Raw genomic sequence first — 18,152 nt, forward strand, 5'->3', positions numbered from 1 at the left:
GAATTTTTTGGGGGCAGTCCGTTCAGATATATCGGGCCCCGTCCCTCACCACCCGGCAGCCCCATTTGTGGGCCTGGCCGAACCCATTATGGGCTTGCAAAGAGGCCCTCTTAGTGCCCACAGGGCGGAAAGAGTTAAAAAAAAAGACTATCCCTGACACAAGAAAATAATGTTTCCTCTCTGACAGTCAGCAAACTCACACTGGTGTCAGAAAAGCGATTTTTAAGTCCCCGAACTCCATCAGCGTCAGAAAATTCACTTATTTCTTCACATCGCCAATAGAATAAACTTGAAACTGTAGAATATGCACGTATGATGGGGTTTGGCTATAGGACACAAATTCTATTTTCATACTGTTAATATCACTAGTACTGCGTAAAAAATTTGTATTTATAAATCGAATTTATACGAGAAAATTGTATTATTGAATACTTGTATTATTGAAAAAAAAATAATATTTATATTTTAACAATAATTAAATTTATTTTTTTGTTAATTTGAAACCATGTCGTAATACGTTTTTGTTCCTTAACATTATAAAGTGCAATTAATCGAACACTAGGCATCCTTTAGTTCTTTTAATTGTTTATTTAGTTGATACACTTAGTTTACACGTTTTGGGCCATATGTTGCCCCTCTTCAGTCAACTAATTTTTAAAAATGTACATAATTACTACTTGACATTAAATTGATAAAAATGATACAAATAATTTACAAACATACCTTCAAAGATTCATCTTTACGAACGATTGTAATAAATCAAGTGATAACAATAAGCATGTTATTCTTAAAATAGCATACAACTTTGCTTTATTGATTTACAAGTTTTACACGGTTTTAACAGCGCAAAAGTGGTATGCCATTTCAAATGTAATATGCTTATTGTTATGTCTTGATTTATTGTAAATTTTCCAAAACAAGGAGAAATGAAAAATAAAATTTAAAAAAATTAAAAAAAACTAATAGGTAGGTTTAAAATAAATAAATACAAATGTATTCTGACAGTAAATGAGTTAATTATGCTTTTTATTTGCAAAATTCCTCAACCTTAACACAAAATAAGAAAAAAAGTGAATTTTTAAGAAATTTGCGGGATTTCCCGGGATAAGAAACATTTCCCGGGTTAAAAAAACAACCGGGATCCCGGAATCCCGTTTGAGAAACCCTAGTTGATATCGATTCAGTCATGATAGAAATGACCAATTAGAGCATATAAAAACAGGATTTTCAAAGCCAATTGACGGCAAAAAGGTCTCCCATAGACTTAGCATTCAAAGTTTTAAAGGTAGAGTTTTCTCGAGAATATTTATTGCTAAATAGTTTTGAAAACATGTTTATTCGTCTAAATACTGTCAAACAACAACTCGTTAGCGAAGAAGAAGTGAAAAAACGATTAAAACACGCGATTGTATTGTTTACATAATTCGATGTGGTAGTTGGCTTGGGCATAGCATTTCTGGGAATTTTTCCGGCAATTGTTTTTACAGGTGGATCTAATAACAGACAAACAAATTAACAAATTACAGTGTAAAAGAAGTTTACTATCGATGTTATCTGCCAATAATCTGCATTTTTACCTCTAGTTTCTGTAGAATTTTAGAGGGTGTAATATTGGATATACTGAAATATTTTTGGCGCGGAGTTTGAGAGAAGGAATTTAATAGTTGGGACGGTTAAAAAACACATACGAAAAAGCGAATCAAAAGTTAGATAGCAACAGACTTCTTTACAGTTTGCAAAACACGCTTCTAAATTTGATTAATTTTTTCCTGAAAAATTCCTAAAACATAAGACTGATACACTAGTTATCGTTATCGTTATCTATATATATATATAAATGGACGTGTATGTCCCTATATTTCACTTTTCAGCCAAAACTACACATCGCACATGAATGGTGTTTGTATGTGATAGTAGCCCCAAGTCTCCATTCGTGCACTATGGTGGTTGCGTCTCGATAGCTATAAGAGTGCGGGAGATATGGGCTTGAAAGTGAAAGATTTTCTATTTCGACTTTAAAAATTTTCGAATTCGAATTTAAATTCGAATTGGTTCGATTATAGAACGATTGTAAACGTTCCAGAAAATTGATCAAATTAAAAATAGTTCGTTTGACTGGACGTAAAAATTCTCTAATTAGTCTGGAAACGGGGGACCTAATTCTTGCATTTTGTGCTATAAGGGTGTGGGATATATGGGGTTGAATGTGGTTGACTTCGAAGATGTGTAACAATGGAAGTGTTAACAGTGGAAGTGTTAACAGTGGAAGTGTTGAGTAACAAAGGAAGTGTTAATATAAAGCGGCATGGAAGATTTACAGGTGGTTTTTTGCGTTTTTGCGGGAAATCGAACATATTTTTAGACTCATGTAAAAATTCTCTAATTAGTCTGGAAACGGGACACCTAATTTTTGCATTCTGTGAAAACGGGTAAGATTGGCTATAATGTAATTATCTTAATCTTCACTATCGTTACTTTTTGCCCAGCGAAGCGGGTCCTTGCAGCTAGATTCTAGATTACTTAGAAAAACAGTCTTTTATATATAAAAAAATTATATTACATACAAATAAAAACCCAGCGAAGCGGGTCCTTGCAGCTAGTAAATAAATAAAAGGATAAAAGGATGCCTAGTGTTCGATTAATTGCCCCTTGTAGTGCTTAAGCAACAAAAAAATAATTAAATGTAATTAACATGTGTCATTTGTATACCGATTTAACTACTTGACCGAAACTTCCAATAAATTCACCACGTTCATTCTTTCCTATTCCCTGTTCTGGTATGGGTTCGGCTGCTTCATAGCTAGAAATAAAAAAAATTTACATAATTAATTGATTTAAAATATAAAATAATCTGAAATATTTATATCTCACTATTTTCATATTGGGGAGAAGTGCATAATGTAATATCACACACTGTATACAGCACCGATTCAAGAACCCTTCTCGCCTACCCCGCCTATTTCAAAATTGTCTTCACAAGTTTGTGTGAGAACCTGGACTATACAACAAAATAAATAACACGATTTCATCATACCTGTTGTCATTTACTACCTGAAAACATTTCAATTTACATGCTCTCGACGGCGAAAGACATGCTTTCCCGTTATCTCTTGACCTCCAGGCCGTGCATTACTGATATTAATATCGGAACTGACCGAATGAGTCAGTGGCCGCTTAGTCCTCAACTGAGATAGTTAACTCTGTGCCTCTGATTCAGAATAACGTCACCTCCACATACGGAATATTCTGAACCACAACTGGAGAGAATCTTCATACAGACATTCTGTCCTGACTTTAATTTAATTTACTACCGCTTTGAGAAATTAACTACTTGTAAGATGCTGCCAGATCCCAAACTATCCCAACGTACCGACCCTCTCCTGTGTGAAATCTTAAAGGTCAGTCTGAACCATCTTTCCCTGATTTGCAAGTGAGTATCTTCAAATTCCAGGCATTTATACCAAAGCGACTACAATGGGATATAGTTAAGACTACAATGGGGCGAATGGGTTGTGAAGGACGGAGACCTACATATCCAGTCTGACTAACCCCAAAAAATTCTTGGGGATTTTTGACCCATCCGGATTAAAAAATTATAAAAATATAGTTGTGACATTGTTAGCAAGAATTTGTAATAAATAAATAGTTACGTTGATCCTCTAATATTGATTATTAACGAAATAAGTTGGTGACGTTTAAATTTGTGGATTAATCAAACAATTTAGGCTATTCGAAACAAATTGTATGTAAGATCGCACAGAAAAGTTATAGTTTACAAATGTAGATGAAAAGTTTATGGTGTAAAAGTAAAAAGGTCTGCAAATCAGAAAAATCTGTGAAATAACGAAGTTCTAAATTATATTGAAAAGTTATTTGATGGTACTGTACATTTTCATATAAAAGAGGAATCACGAAAAAAGACCTTTTAGATAAACTCGAAACAATATCATATGTAAATCTAGATCTAAAAGTACTTAAATGTGTAAAAATATTAAGTACTGGGTGTTCAATGTATAAATGTATTTTAAAAAATAAACAAATTATTTCAAAAATCCTCTAATATCATCTTAAAGATTATGATCTCTATGAATAACTTTTTAAGTTGGTGGGGTGACAGACTGAAAGCGAACTACGTAATTCATGCGATTTTTACTTAAAATAGACGATTTTCTTTAAAAAATGATGTTTAAAAATTTTGAGAGGATAAACTGCAAAATTGTTTTGAAATTATTAAATTCCAGTACCGAAGAAAAACATGCAATTATTGTCGGAATATGCGAGATGAGGAATTAAAAATAGCAAGAAAATGTTGTTGGAGTAAAATAATATAATTGCAGGTAAGAGCTTTTATCATGAATATATTGGATTTATTTAATAGATATATCATGAATTTATAGCTTTCCAAAATGTGAGCTAGAATTTATAGGTGACCGAAAATTGATGCCTCTTTTAAGAAAATTGTAGCATTAAGTTAATAATGGGCTGTTTTATTACATTTTAATTTAAAAAAAGTATAATATTTTAGCGATTTCGCAATTTTTCGATTTTTTCTCATTCACCAAAACTTTTGTTAGAACTAGTATTATTCTACTACTAACACACCTTTCCTAATGACTTCAGATCCATGCCAGTCACCTATGTAAGTCCATTCTGGGGAAAAAATTTGAATTAAAGACAAATGTATGTATGTATAAACTTAATCAAGGTTATCTGTCATGAAAATTTTTATATGTAGTCTTAACGTTTAGCTATCTAACAACGTTTTACAGATTAAGGAAGAACAGACAAACAGACAGACAGAGGATAGTGGCAATTTATAGGTCTACAATCTTTACAAATTGTTGCCCCAAAATGCTGCATGTTATAGAAATTGTATCACGTGAGTTTGGAGAGAACCCGTTAAATGCAGTTCGAAAGATTTACAAGTTTTGGAATGAAATACTATAAAGCACTATTGAAAATTGCTTTACGCAAAGAAGCATCAAGAAATTCTTGGACGTTTCATTCAAGAATTTCTAGGCGCTTTGAATAAATCGACAATATCCATCAGAATCCACCATAAGTATGAAAGAAGTGTTGGCCGACATCATTATAGCGGCAAGTGACGAAAACTAACTTTCGATGGTTTTTGTCAACGTTAACAATGACGAAGCTGTGTGTCGGACATTTATTTCAAAACGACATCATTCTTGCAAAAATACAAAAAGGAAAGATTAAAGATGAAAAAAAGAATGAAATACAATCAAAGAGAATTTTTCTGCTTCACACGTAGAGAAATCAGAAAAGCTGTCAACTGTTAAAGGTTTCTAGGCACTTCATAATTAACTGCATTCATAAAACGATCTGCTTTCGATACGTGGAGAGCACCGAAAAAATTGTTGAGAAAGCAGTAATGAATCGTAGAAATGTGACAGATTTTTCTGACTGAAAGTGAGAATTTAAAAAAAAGAAAATGATAATACTTAATTTGTATATACATATTATATAACATGTTATATGATATTGTGATATTTACAGTCTCAGAAAATAATGTAGTCCCTGTAAGTCGAGAATTTTCACATGTCCTGCCCAAGTAGATTTATCAAGAGTCTAATTGTATATACAGTAGTAAAATCCTGTTTGACGTCATGCTATTGTTTAAAATGAGTTATATCATTGCGAGTAGCCTATATCTTTATCGAATAAGTAACGGGTAGAGAAAAATCAATAATAAAATTACTCACCTAATATTTAGCTTCCTTTCTGCAGCTAGAAGAAAGTCTGTAAACTCTGCTGAATTTTTGTCTGCTAGATTGATCGACTGAAAAGGAATTTAATGAAAATGCATTTCATTTAGTAGAATGGTTACTTAAAAAGAAAATGGAAAAGATTTTACCTTTCTAATTGCAATTTTCCATCTTCCATGTCTTTCTCCTTTTTCGACTAAAATGATTTAAAAAACATTATCATTCCAAAGCGTACATTTCTTACGTTTAAATAATTAATTTCTTATTAATTTCAAATTAATGTTCATTTAAATGCAATTTATCAAAACAAAGTAAAAGAAATTAATTTATTTTTTCGTTTGAATTTTATAGAAGATTAATTTTCTAAGTTTTCGTTTCATGTATTCTCTTTATATGCAACTAGAAGATGAGCCTGGTGTTGCTCGGACAAAAAATAACAGTAAAGATTAAAATTATTAGATTATTTCGTACTTCTAACCCTCTTACTATATTATATTATAGTATTTATTTAATTTTAGAAAGGTTATCCTATGTATGAGTTTCTCACATCAAGTGACTAATCTAATACATTTTAAAAATTCTTTGAACTGTGTACAGTAGATGAATAAATATTTCTAATAATGTGTTAGATTGATCACTAGGTGTGATAAACCCTTACGTAAAATAACCTTTTTTGTTATATAAATCAAATACTATGATATAACAAACACTAAAAAACGAAAACCATATAAATAGTTTGGTTATTTCAGCTTACCATCATCACGTTTATCGTGATACTCGTATTGGTATGAAATGGCACAATTTCTTTGCTGAAGTAAACATCAATTGAAAATATGATATTTTAAATTTTTTAATACAGTACAGTAGACCTCCCTATAACACTGTTGATTTTTCCGTTTTATATGAATTCCATGTTGTACCAGTCACTTAGATATTACAAATACGTGTGCCGGGCTGTGAACAGGTCACGTATTTATAAAATCTAAGTGACTCGTACAACATGAAATTCATATAAAACGGAAAAATCAACAGTGTTATAGGGGGTCGACTGTTTATCATATTTTTTCTTAATGTTAACTCCACGAAATCAACATTCACAGTCAAATAACAAACGGTAATTTGCCAACCAATGAAATTTGGAGAAATCGGAATAAATATTTAAATTCGGCACATTCGAAAACTGATTAAAACATATTTTGTGCAGCCCGGTAATCACGTATTAAGTAATTTTCCTATTCCAATGCCACTGTCTGTCCTAATAGAAATAAGGGACTGTTGTGAAAGGGGTTTGAAATTCAATTAAAAGTAGTCGTTTACCTCTTCTCAGCAGAGAGCATGCTCAACCACTACTAATTAATACAGGTATACGATTAAATTAATTAATACGTGAAACGTGATCTGTGTTAGAGAAATTCTGATGGCCCTACATGTGATTACTGTTGCTAACTTTAACTTCCAAAAGTCTTTATATAAAACTTTATACAAGTTTTATATGAAGAGATTTTGACAAGATTATAAAAAATAATCTTATCAAAATGCGAAAATAATTCCTTTTATGTGATAATAAAGTGTTGGCAGCGAATTAGGTGCACACTTTATACAGCAGACAAAGGAAAATTTAGGTGTTATTCATGATGAAAAATCTTAACGTCACTTTCCACATCAAATATGTCACAGACAAAGCTAAAAAGATGACCAACGCCCTCGCTAGACTTTCTAGGAACACTTGAAACAAAGGTCACTGCGCTATCAAATTTATTTACAAGGTGATCATTCAGCTTATCCTCCTTTATGCTGTACAGGTGATGTGGACTTTAAAGTACACAACAGACGAAAATTGCTCTTTGACAAGAGAATTGATGCTCCTCACATTTGCAAGGCGTATTGGTGATATCAGATGTTACCCCGATAAATATAAAAATTAAGAGAATCATTTAGAATGTGAATCTAGCCAAAGAAAGTTGGCAAGATAATAGCAACTTGGATGTTGCCAAAATTATTAAGGACTGTAAGAATTGATATAAAATATTTTGTAATAATTAATTTTTTTTTTGCCGTATTTTTATATCAAATGTATTTTTAATTTTATATGAAGTGCAACCACCAGAGCGATATTTTAACTGTTTTACGTTTAGGCCTTGCAGCCTAAAAAGTCGACTCAGCCGTGAAATTGTTAATTCCTTAAATGTGTGTTTGAATGGACTGTATTGGAATAAAGACACATTTTATGTATTGTTTTTGAGGAATCTTTTTTAAAGATTTTTGTAAGGAGAAAATACACTTTATACACTACTGGATACACTTTACACTTTATACACTACGGATACACTACTACTCGGGCTGTACACAGAATAGCCAGGTCTGAAAGCCAACTTAAATTTGTACATCTCATATATGACATTCTCGGGAACTTAAATAACAACATTTTAGGAGATTTTCAATGGATACCGGATCATATGATGATCCTCGGAAACGTGGCTGCCCATCATCTTGCCAACTCCGCTACAAAGTCCAGAGTCACTTACACTTTCAGTTATATTCCTACTTATTATATTGACATGCACGTCAAGAAACAAATTACCATTCTCTGGCAACATTGCTACCGATAAGTTTGCGTACACTTTATGTCCCTGGGATGGCAGCGATTATTGTGACTACAATTGCGATTATTAGTCACTTTTCCACTAGCTTTACCCTCGTTCAGCTTCTTACAAGCCATGGCAAATTTAACCAATATCTGCAATAGGTTGAATACATTATAATCAAACGTCTATCTATCTCGTTTAATTTTTCATTGCCATAGGTACACATGAACATTAGATATAGCTTAATGAGAATGGCAATTTTGGAGGAATACAACTGACTTTGCGCACCACAGCAACTCATCCAGATAGGTTAGTTAGTTAGGCCATTGCGTTGCCTGCGTTGCCTAACTAAGTAACACGTTAGTTAATTAGGCAACACAACACTTAAGCAATCTGTCTAGGGGAATGCCTTCTGGGAGGTCTTTCTAAAGATAACTGAATCCTATTCAGGCGTTACAGGCGTAGAGGCAACCTGGAAAACTCCGCGTGGCCAGCCTGTCCGGGCCACGACAGCTGCATTAATTATTGGTGTACGTTTCAACCCAAGTTTTTTTCTAGGCCCACGGCCTTGCAGCCTAAAATCTATATATCAGCATTAAACAAAGCAGGTGTAGTAATCTTATGTTTGCCGCTCAGAGATATTCATTCTTTTTCTTCTTTCTATCTGCTCATCATTCTTTACTTTCCCTCTTTCCCCACTTATTTCGCCGGCCAAACACTTTGTTTATGCCCGTGGACTTTCATTAAGTAAGTAGTTACACAAACACAAAAGAAGATTAAGAAATAAAAATGTTACCTGTGTCTCTGCAATAAATACATCAAGAGAAGTAGCCAGTGCAATAAATGAAATAATTAGATCACAGTAAAATCATCTCCAAGGTTTATAAAGATAAATTAATATTTTATCTAGGAATTACTTCAATATATTAAGTAAAAGTATGTTATCGTTTTGAATTTCATTTGAAATTTTAACAATATTCCACAAACAAATATGTTTTTTAATTATACACAGTAGGCCTATACATGCATATCAAAAAGAAATGTTGAAAGTCAAAATCAAAGTAAATTATTTTAGAATATACAATAATTGCTATTCAATTTGCACGGGGCCATGGTACCAAAAACGTAAGTTTTTTGAGGTGCCTGACATGGGTTCATATACAGCTCGTTTTTTTAATGAAATCTATTTTATCATTTAAAATATAGATTTACTTTCTAAGCGCAGTTTATTGAAATGTTTCAGAGCATAATATGAAATAGTCATCAGAAATTTCAGTGTCATCTTTAGGGCCCTGCCCCAGGACCCCAGACTGTAGGGGGCCCCTAATCCGAAAGTAATAAAGTTACAAATAAAAAATGGGTTAATTAAAATAAACAAATTATTAAAAATGTCAAATAATTTATTTCTCTTATACGTAGTTAAAAATAATCTTAAAACTAAGCAAACTTACAAAATTTTTGATACCTTTTATTCACCACACCTCGGCAGAAAACGGTACTTTCTTCCTGCTGCGCATAAAGAAAATTCCACTTCCTGGCCGAGGGAGGTGAAAAATCGTATATACTCCATGGGAGGAAACAAATAATGCATCCCTAGGTCTGTATTATTTGGGGAACAAATAATACAGACCTAGGGAAACAAATAATGCATCCCTAGGTCTGTAATATACTATTGTTTCTGTTTCATTAAGGGGTCCCCATCTTGGTCTTGACCCAGGGCCCCTTACGTTCTAAAGACGGCACTGAGCAACTTTCAACACTAGTAGTTCCAATATTAGGCTTTAGCAACATAATTGTATATCCCTACATTGTGTCTCGTGCCATTCATTACACAATCCTAATTAACCCGATATTTGTAACGAATCACATTCAAACTAATCTCCATCTGTAAAAAGACAACAACAAACAATGTATTGCTAGATTGTGTAGCAATAGCATGCATTATATTGAATCCTAGAGTAATGGCAGTTATAAACTCTGTTGCATTTTTACTCGACAGGCATAAAACCTGCAACTTCTTTAGAAAAAATATCTGTAACCTGCCAGATAGGCTATTTGCCAAGTTGAGTTTTACAGGATTTTGAGATGTAGATCTATTTTCCCTCATATTTGCCAGAAATGAGAAAATCAGTGCATTCATTCTTTGTGTTGTTTTCGACCCAAACCAGCATATATTTGCATTCTTTCATGGTAGCAGAGCGTGATTAGGTTTAATAATCGAGGTATACCATATGAAGAAAACGTAACTGGAGAATCGAGTAAGTGATATATTACTGTTTGCTAACGAAGGGATAACCTGTTTGAACAATGCCACGAATAGTGTGGGGACAGCACATAGACAAACTCGATAATGGTAACTACGATCCGTGGAAGTTACAGATACGTAGCATACTTATTTGTAATGAATTTTGGCCGTTTGTAAATGAATCTATAGAAAAACCAAACGCTGATCCCGGTGGAATAGATTGGCAAAGAAACAATGAAAAGGCTTTAGCATTAATTTTACTAGGTGATAAGCAGAACCAGTTGAGCCACATAAAAAGGGCAGAAACTTTCAAAGAAGCATGAGATGAGATATAAAGGATACATAAATCGAAAGATCCAATTAAAACAGTTCTATACAGTCAACTTGATCAGATGAAAAAAGGAAACCGAAAAATCAATGTCCAGACATGTAACTGAATTTATGGAAAAATCTAAACAATTGGATTAAGAAGTTATCCCGATTCCAAGTGAGTTACTATCTATAATGTTATTAAATTCATTGTCTGACGAAAACAAAACATTTCGAATTGCCATTGAGTCCAGAGACGATATATCTAAGCCTGAATCGTTAAAAATAAAACTAATTGAAGACGAAACAAGACGACAAGAAAAGAAAAAGTTTGCAGTCGAACAGAGTGTGCACTATACACAGAATCGAAACAAAGGAAAACTCCTTCCCGACAAAACTACTCAAAAGGAAATAATCGTCTTTCTTCGCAATTCACAGGGACATGTTACATTTGTGGCAAATGTAACATGTCCCTGTGAATGAAATGAATGTAGAAATAATAACAGATATTCGCAAAGAAACAGTACACGAAAAAAGGGTGATGCTATGGCAATCACAGTACAAGCTGTCCAAACTCTAAAGTCAACAGACTGGTGTTGTGATAGCGTGTGTGTAATGACTGTACGAAATTTATAGAGATAAATCGAGATCTCCACATAGAAATACAAACTGCAAAAAGATGCATTAAAATCCATTGGAACTGGATTAATTAATGTAAACGTGCCTGTCAACAACACGAAAAATACAATTAAGCTGAAAGACGTCTTAGCCGTTCCAGATTTAAGAAATAATTTGATATCTGTCCCTAAAATAACAGAACATGGATATTCCGTCACATTCAAAAGAGAATCAGCAATTGTTACTCGCCAAGATGGTTCCATCGCTATGATAACAAAGAAAAGAGACCAACTATACGTAGTTAAACCTGACGCAGCATTAAATGCGGAAGAAAGAGCAAGTGATAATATTTTGAGATGGCACCAACGACTCGGTCATCTAAACGTCAACGAATCTAAAGAAACTATGAAACAAAAAAAATGTTCTTTTAAAAATAAAGACATAGTCGTTTCCAAAAAATTCTTGGGTGATCATCATATTTCTTCACCTTCCTCTCCATTGACGAGTTAACTCGTCAAGTTTACATAGCATTACAAACAACTTGGTCCTTTAGGCCCCCCAAATTTGTTTTTGGATTTTTGGAATGTTTTTTGTCTCCAAATTTTTTAAAAATTTTTACCCGCGCAAAAAAATTTTATCGCGATTTTAATCAACCTTTAATGACGCGCGATTAACGCTTAATTGTTTTTAATGCGATTTTTTTACCAAAACTAATTAATCGTTCTAAAGTTGTAGTGCACAGATTTGACTTAGGTAAAGTTATTTAAAGCTACTTTCTGATGTCAAAAACGACCTCCAATAGTTTTTTAATTTTTTAAATTAATGTATTTTATTATATATAAGTTTAATTAAATCGGGGGGGGGTCGGAAATCGCAATTAAAATTTTAATTTTTTAAAAATATTTAAAAATATAGGTGTAGCTAGTATTCACCCTACTTTAAACCCTTGTCCTCCCGAGATGTCTATGAGAATGTCTCGGGAAATGCGACACCAATGTTCTCAAGGTCACCCAGCTGTAAACACAATGACTCATCAGTGTCAAATTTCACAGAAATGCGAGACAAAGGAAGTTAAACTTTGAAGCTTTTTCTTCAAAATTAACACATTTCTTTCGTTTTTTTCAGTTTTAAGTATTTTTTATGTTTAATTATAATTAATTAAAAATTGATCGGGAATCAAGCGGTTAAATGTTCCTTAGGTCGGGTCGTCTGAAGTTTTTAATAAGGAACATTTAAAAGAAATATGATGATCACTCAAAAATATTTTGGAAACGACTACATCTTTATTTTTTAAAGAAAATTTTATCATTCAGCGAAAATTTAAAAGAAAGAAATGGTAACCAGAATAACATTGGAACAAACCTAAGGTAGAATTGATTGTAAGATACTCTACAAAGGAAAGATTTACCAATTACCCTTTAAATCCTCCGATATGAGAGAGAAATACATACTGGGATTAATCCATTCTGACATATTTGGTCCGATGAGTATGGAATCCCTAGACGGTTATATATTTTGTGAAATTCATTGACGACAAGACAGGCTACATTGAGTTAGCAATGCTCAGACACCGATCTGAAGTACTTCACGCATTTAAACGCTACAAAAAAAAGGAACGAGTCGAAAATGAAACTGGTCAGAGAATCAAAAGGCTCCATACGGATAACTCAAAAGAATACTTATCACAAGAATTTACCAGCTATTTTGAAGAAACAGAAATAAGGAGGCAATTAACAGTCGAGTATACTCTCAACAAAATGTGATAGCAGAACGAGCAAACAGAACTCTATTTGAGACGACGAGATGCATGATGATTCAATCCAAGGTACCTCAGAGTTTATGGGCAGAAGCCATCAACATAAGAAATCTTTGTCCACTAATGCTTTAGAAGAAACTCCATTCGAGCCGTAGACTGGAAATAAATCCTATGTTGAACATTGAATAGAAAGAGAAGAGGCTACGGGAAAGATAAGACTTACTCAAAAAAGTACGCTAAAGACCTCTTTAAAAAAATTAACATGCAAGCATGTAAACCCGTTTCAACACCGATCGAATCAAATCAGAAATCGACAAAATAAATGGCTCACAATCAGAGATCGAAATGAATGAAATGAAAGGAAGACAATACAGAGGAGCATGTCGGCGGACTCCTTTATCTGGCGAACTCGACACGTCCAGATCCGGTGTTTGCGGCTAGCATGTTAAGCTGTTTTTTGCACCAATCCAGGCATCATTCATTGGAGAATGGCCAAGAGAGTACTCCGATACATTAAGCAACTATTAATTCCGAACTATTAAGCAACTAAAGTACGAGAAATACGACAAGAAGCTGTTTACATATGTTGACTCAGATTGGGCTGGTGATGTTGACCAGCGGTCCCCAACGCCGCGGACCGTTCAACGTTTGATAACTTTACCGCGGCCCACTGAGAGGGGACGTTGATTGTTCATATTTTAGATTGATTTAATTTAATAATTTTATTTTAACTGTATTTAAACATGCCTTCAGAATAAAATACAATTACACCAAAAAATGAATATAATGTGATTTAACATTTTAACTCGCTAGAACGCTAAATCAATGAGAGCCCTGAGCTTGTTTCTTTGCAACGAGACAGTTCCATCTGGGGGTAATAGAAGACAATGAAACTCGAAGTGTGTTTCTTATGTCCACTTTATTTCGTTGTTCTGTTGTCTATTAAAAGTCGCACAAACCCGAGACAAATAAACCATAGTAAATAAAATGGAAATAATTTAATGTTCCTTGGGCGGCCCGGTACCATTTGATACACGGACCGGTACCCGGGGGTTGGGGATCACTGATGTTGACGACCGGAAGACTTCATCAGGTAACATGCTAATTCTAGTTAAAGGACCTGTTAGTTGGGAATCAAAAAAACAAAAATCTGTTGCGCTTTCAACGATGGAAGTAAAATACATGACCTTATCCAACATGACCAAGGAATGTCACATGAGAAGGATGCCGAAAGAAATGGGATTTGAGAGTTATGTGGATACACCAATAATAGTTCACTGCCATAGCCAGAGCGCTATTCAGCTAAGCAAGAATGCCGTTCACCATAGCAGAAGCAAACACATTTACATCAGGTATCACTTCTCTCGTGAAGCTCAAGAAGAAAGGAAATTAAAATATAATACATCCCAATCACAGAGATGAGAGCGGATATGCTAACGAAGGCTCTTCCGAGAAGTAAACATGAAGTGAATGTCAAGCTACTTGGACTGAGCAAAGGCCTAGACAGAACTACCAATAACTGTTTGTGTTAGTGGAAATAGTTAATACAATATGTATGATATATATGTGTTAAAAACTGTAGAAAAATTGTCGAACATTTAATTATAACCTACTATATGTGCAGACTCCGGGCATACCGATAGAGATATGTTGAGAAGTTGTAAATGTAACCTTTAGAACTTAGTATCGTCGCACCCTCTACTCTACAGTCCAGTCCGCGCCATGTTCGAATTAGTGAAAACACTGTTAAGTAGCACGTGGCATTCCTACATTCATTCTTTGTGTTGCCTTCGACCAGAACCAACATAGATTCGCATCCTTACAGTAATGAGTACTGAAATAAAATTTCTCAATGAAATCAAAGAATTTTTTTTTGTAAATTTAGAAACTAATGTTTTTCTGTAAATATAAAATTATAAATCATAAAATTATTATAAAATACAATAAATTAAGAAAAAGAAGGCAAAAGCTATTGTTTTTATTACAATTACACCAAATATTTGAAATAGAGTTGAAATTTTGTATTTATAATGTAAGAAGAATTCACAAAAAGTATTAAATATTTACCTTCATTTCCAAAGATTAGATACGCCTTACTTATGACCAGTATAAACAGAATTAATTTGTTTTTATTTTCCATCCGATCTGAAATATACAAATAAATATTCTGTAATAATTAAAATTCTATTATAAATTTTAAATTTATAAACAAAATGTGACATCTATTTAATAATGTTCAAGAGTAATATTAATATATATATATAAATGGACGTGTGTGTCCCTGATATTTCACTTTTCAGCCAAAACTACACATCGCACATGAATGGTGTTTGTATGTGGTAGTAGCCCCAAGTCTCTCCATTCGTGCACTATGGTGGTTGCGTCTCGATAGCTATAAGGGTGCGGGAGATATGGGGTTGAAAATGGTTAACTTCGAAAATGTGTAACAATGGAAGTGTCAACAATGGAAGTGTTAACAATAGAAGTGTTAACAATGGAAGAGTCAACAATGCAAGTGTTAACAATAGAAGTGTTAACAATGGAAGTGTTAAGAATGCAAATGTTAACAATGGAAGTGTTGAGTAACAAAGGAAGTGTTAATATAAAGCGGCATGCATTTACATGCGGTTTTTTGCGTTTTTGCGGGAAATCGAACATATTTTTAGACTCATGTAAAAATTCTCTAATTAGTCTGGAAACGGGGAACCTATTTCTTGCATTCTGTGAAAACGGGTAAGATTGGCTATAATGTAATTATCTTAATCTTCACTATCGTTACTTTTTGCCCACAAATAAAAACCCAGCAAAGTGGGTCCTTGCAGCTAGTTAAAAATAAAAAAATATTAGAATAACATTTGTAAATTTTTTTATGTAATTGGACATTGTGGCAAATAGTGGAGTGAATTATACTAAGAACAAATATGGAGTGAGACGAATAACGGACACGAAAAAAATAAATTTAAAAATGTACAAATGTACAAACGACGAAACGTACAAAGCTATCATTATAGAAAAAAAATTCAGATCATATTTACGTAGCTAAGTAATATTCTTAGAAAAATTTATGATAAAATCACGGCGAATAAAATGAAAAATGACTTCGTATAAGAAGGGATTGAAAAATGAAGATAAAAAATGAAACAGAGAAGTGGCCGTAATTTCTCAACACTGATATGTTGGGAAAAAAAGTTGTTATTAATTCGGAACGAAAAATAAACTATGATAGACGTAAAGAATGTATTTGAAAAAATTATAAATTAATTGATATTTTACACATAAAAATTAATAATTAATAAGTATTCAATTTTAGTGAAAAAATTGAATACTTATTTTTTCTCTGAAAATCGGTAGAATCTAAATCTTTTCCTCTTGATTACGTACTGTACATGAAACATTTTTCTTTCTCACAATTCAATGTAAACAATTAATTTGTATGCAAATTAAATTATTTTACTGCATTTATATCCACTCGATAAACTTTAATATAGCTTAAGATGCTTTTAAATTGTAAAAAATTAAAAAAAAAACAATTTTACAAGAAATATAAAAGTGTTTTATGAAATATCGAGTTTTTGAAAGCTGGTGATATGCATTTATATGAAAATGAATTTTCCTAAAGTGTTTACAATTTTCCATTTACTTAATTAAATATAATTTAAAAAAGAATGTGTAAATATATTTTTTTATATTGAGTAAAAGATAATTCTAAACTTTTTAAGGAATTGATTTTCGTGTGTAAAGCATGTCATCTAGTCACGAACACCTGATATTTCATACAACACTTTTGTTTTGTAGTTTTATATTGAAATTATATATAGAAATATATGAAAATAACACTCGTATAAATTTATATTTAATAATTAATCTAAAATTAATTATTTATTTTAAATTAATATTTGAATCTCTCTAAAAAATACAAGCGATTGTTTACACGTCATATATTTACACGCTTTCAAATCTAATTTAAAATGATTTTAATTGTTTTAAGATATTCTTTAATTATTTATGTCCGTGATCATAATTTACATTTTGGGAGATCGAATCTGAAATTTGCTTTGGGATAGTTGGGGCCAGAGCTGACTCACCGAAAATTATTGAGGATTTACGCGGAAACACGGTAGGGCTTAGTGGTGCACAAAGATTTACTCATTCATATTTTCATATATTTTAATATTAGTCTCATATTTTCGTGTCTGGTTACTTCGTTACCAACATAATTATCCTGAAATACGATTTCTATTAAAAACACGAATAAATTATGATTTGTAAAATGCACAAACGACTCAAATTTATTTTTGTATTTTTGTATCCATGGTAAAATCAAATCGTGCTGTAATTTTTGAAAGTATAAAAAAATTTAATTGCAAGTGTGAGATAAGCAAAATTTGTTTCATTCATAATTATTTTCCATATAAACAATCTTAAAAATATAAATAAATTTAAAATTATAGCAATTATTGAAAATTTTTTACATCACATTATACTTTTCGAAAGTGAAATTTTTCTTCTGTGTGTCCATCATAACCTTCTCGTATATATAATTACATTCGTCTTACTTACATATAAATTACTTATACAAAATTACTAATTCAAAATACATAATTCCTAGCATGTCGTTTCTTACTTCTAATTTTAATATTTTACATTACATCAAATTATTCCTGAATGACACAGCCTTTAAAATAAAACGGGATAATAATATTAATAAATAAAATATTTACGATTTTCAAAATAGAATACAGTCGACCCCCCCTATAACCCTGTTGATTTTTTTGTTTTATATAAATTCCATGTTGTACGAGTCACTTAGATTTTACAAATACGTGAGCCATTCACAGCCTGGCACACGTATTTGTAAAATCTAAGTGACTCGTACAACATGGAATCATATAAAACGGAAAAATCGACAGTGT

At 32.4% G+C, this 18,152-nt stretch overlaps 1 protein-coding gene across 1 annotated transcript in view; it reads right to left on the reverse strand.

Moving 5' to 3' along the window:
- LOC111622674 overlaps positions 1 to 15,385 on the reverse strand; it is a 29,438-nt gene extending 14,053 nt beyond the window's left edge. Inside the window, exons 1-5 of the mRNA XM_023365095.1 lie at positions 15,307 to 15,385; positions 14,853 to 15,073; positions 5,876 to 5,922; positions 5,724 to 5,800; positions 2,710 to 2,800 (exon numbers count right to left, since the gene is read on the reverse strand). Of these exons, the coding sequence (XP_023220863.1) occupies positions 2,710 to 2,800; positions 5,724 to 5,800; positions 5,876 to 5,922; positions 14,853 to 14,874 (237 nt within the window). The 5' untranslated portion in view covers positions 14,875 to 15,073; positions 15,307 to 15,385. The remainder of the gene's footprint in view (positions 1 to 2,709; positions 2,801 to 5,723; positions 5,801 to 5,875; positions 5,923 to 14,852; positions 15,074 to 15,306) is intronic.
- Between the last annotated feature and the right edge of the window lie 2,767 nt (positions 15,386 to 18,152).

Source organism: Centruroides sculpturatus, unplaced genomic scaffold, assembly GCF_000671375.1.
Source record: "Centruroides sculpturatus isolate CEXI.00-Female unplaced genomic scaffold, Cexi_2.0 scaffold168, whole genome shotgun sequence".
Taxonomy (NCBI): Eukaryota; Metazoa; Arthropoda; class Arachnida; order Scorpiones; family Buthidae; genus Centruroides; species Centruroides sculpturatus.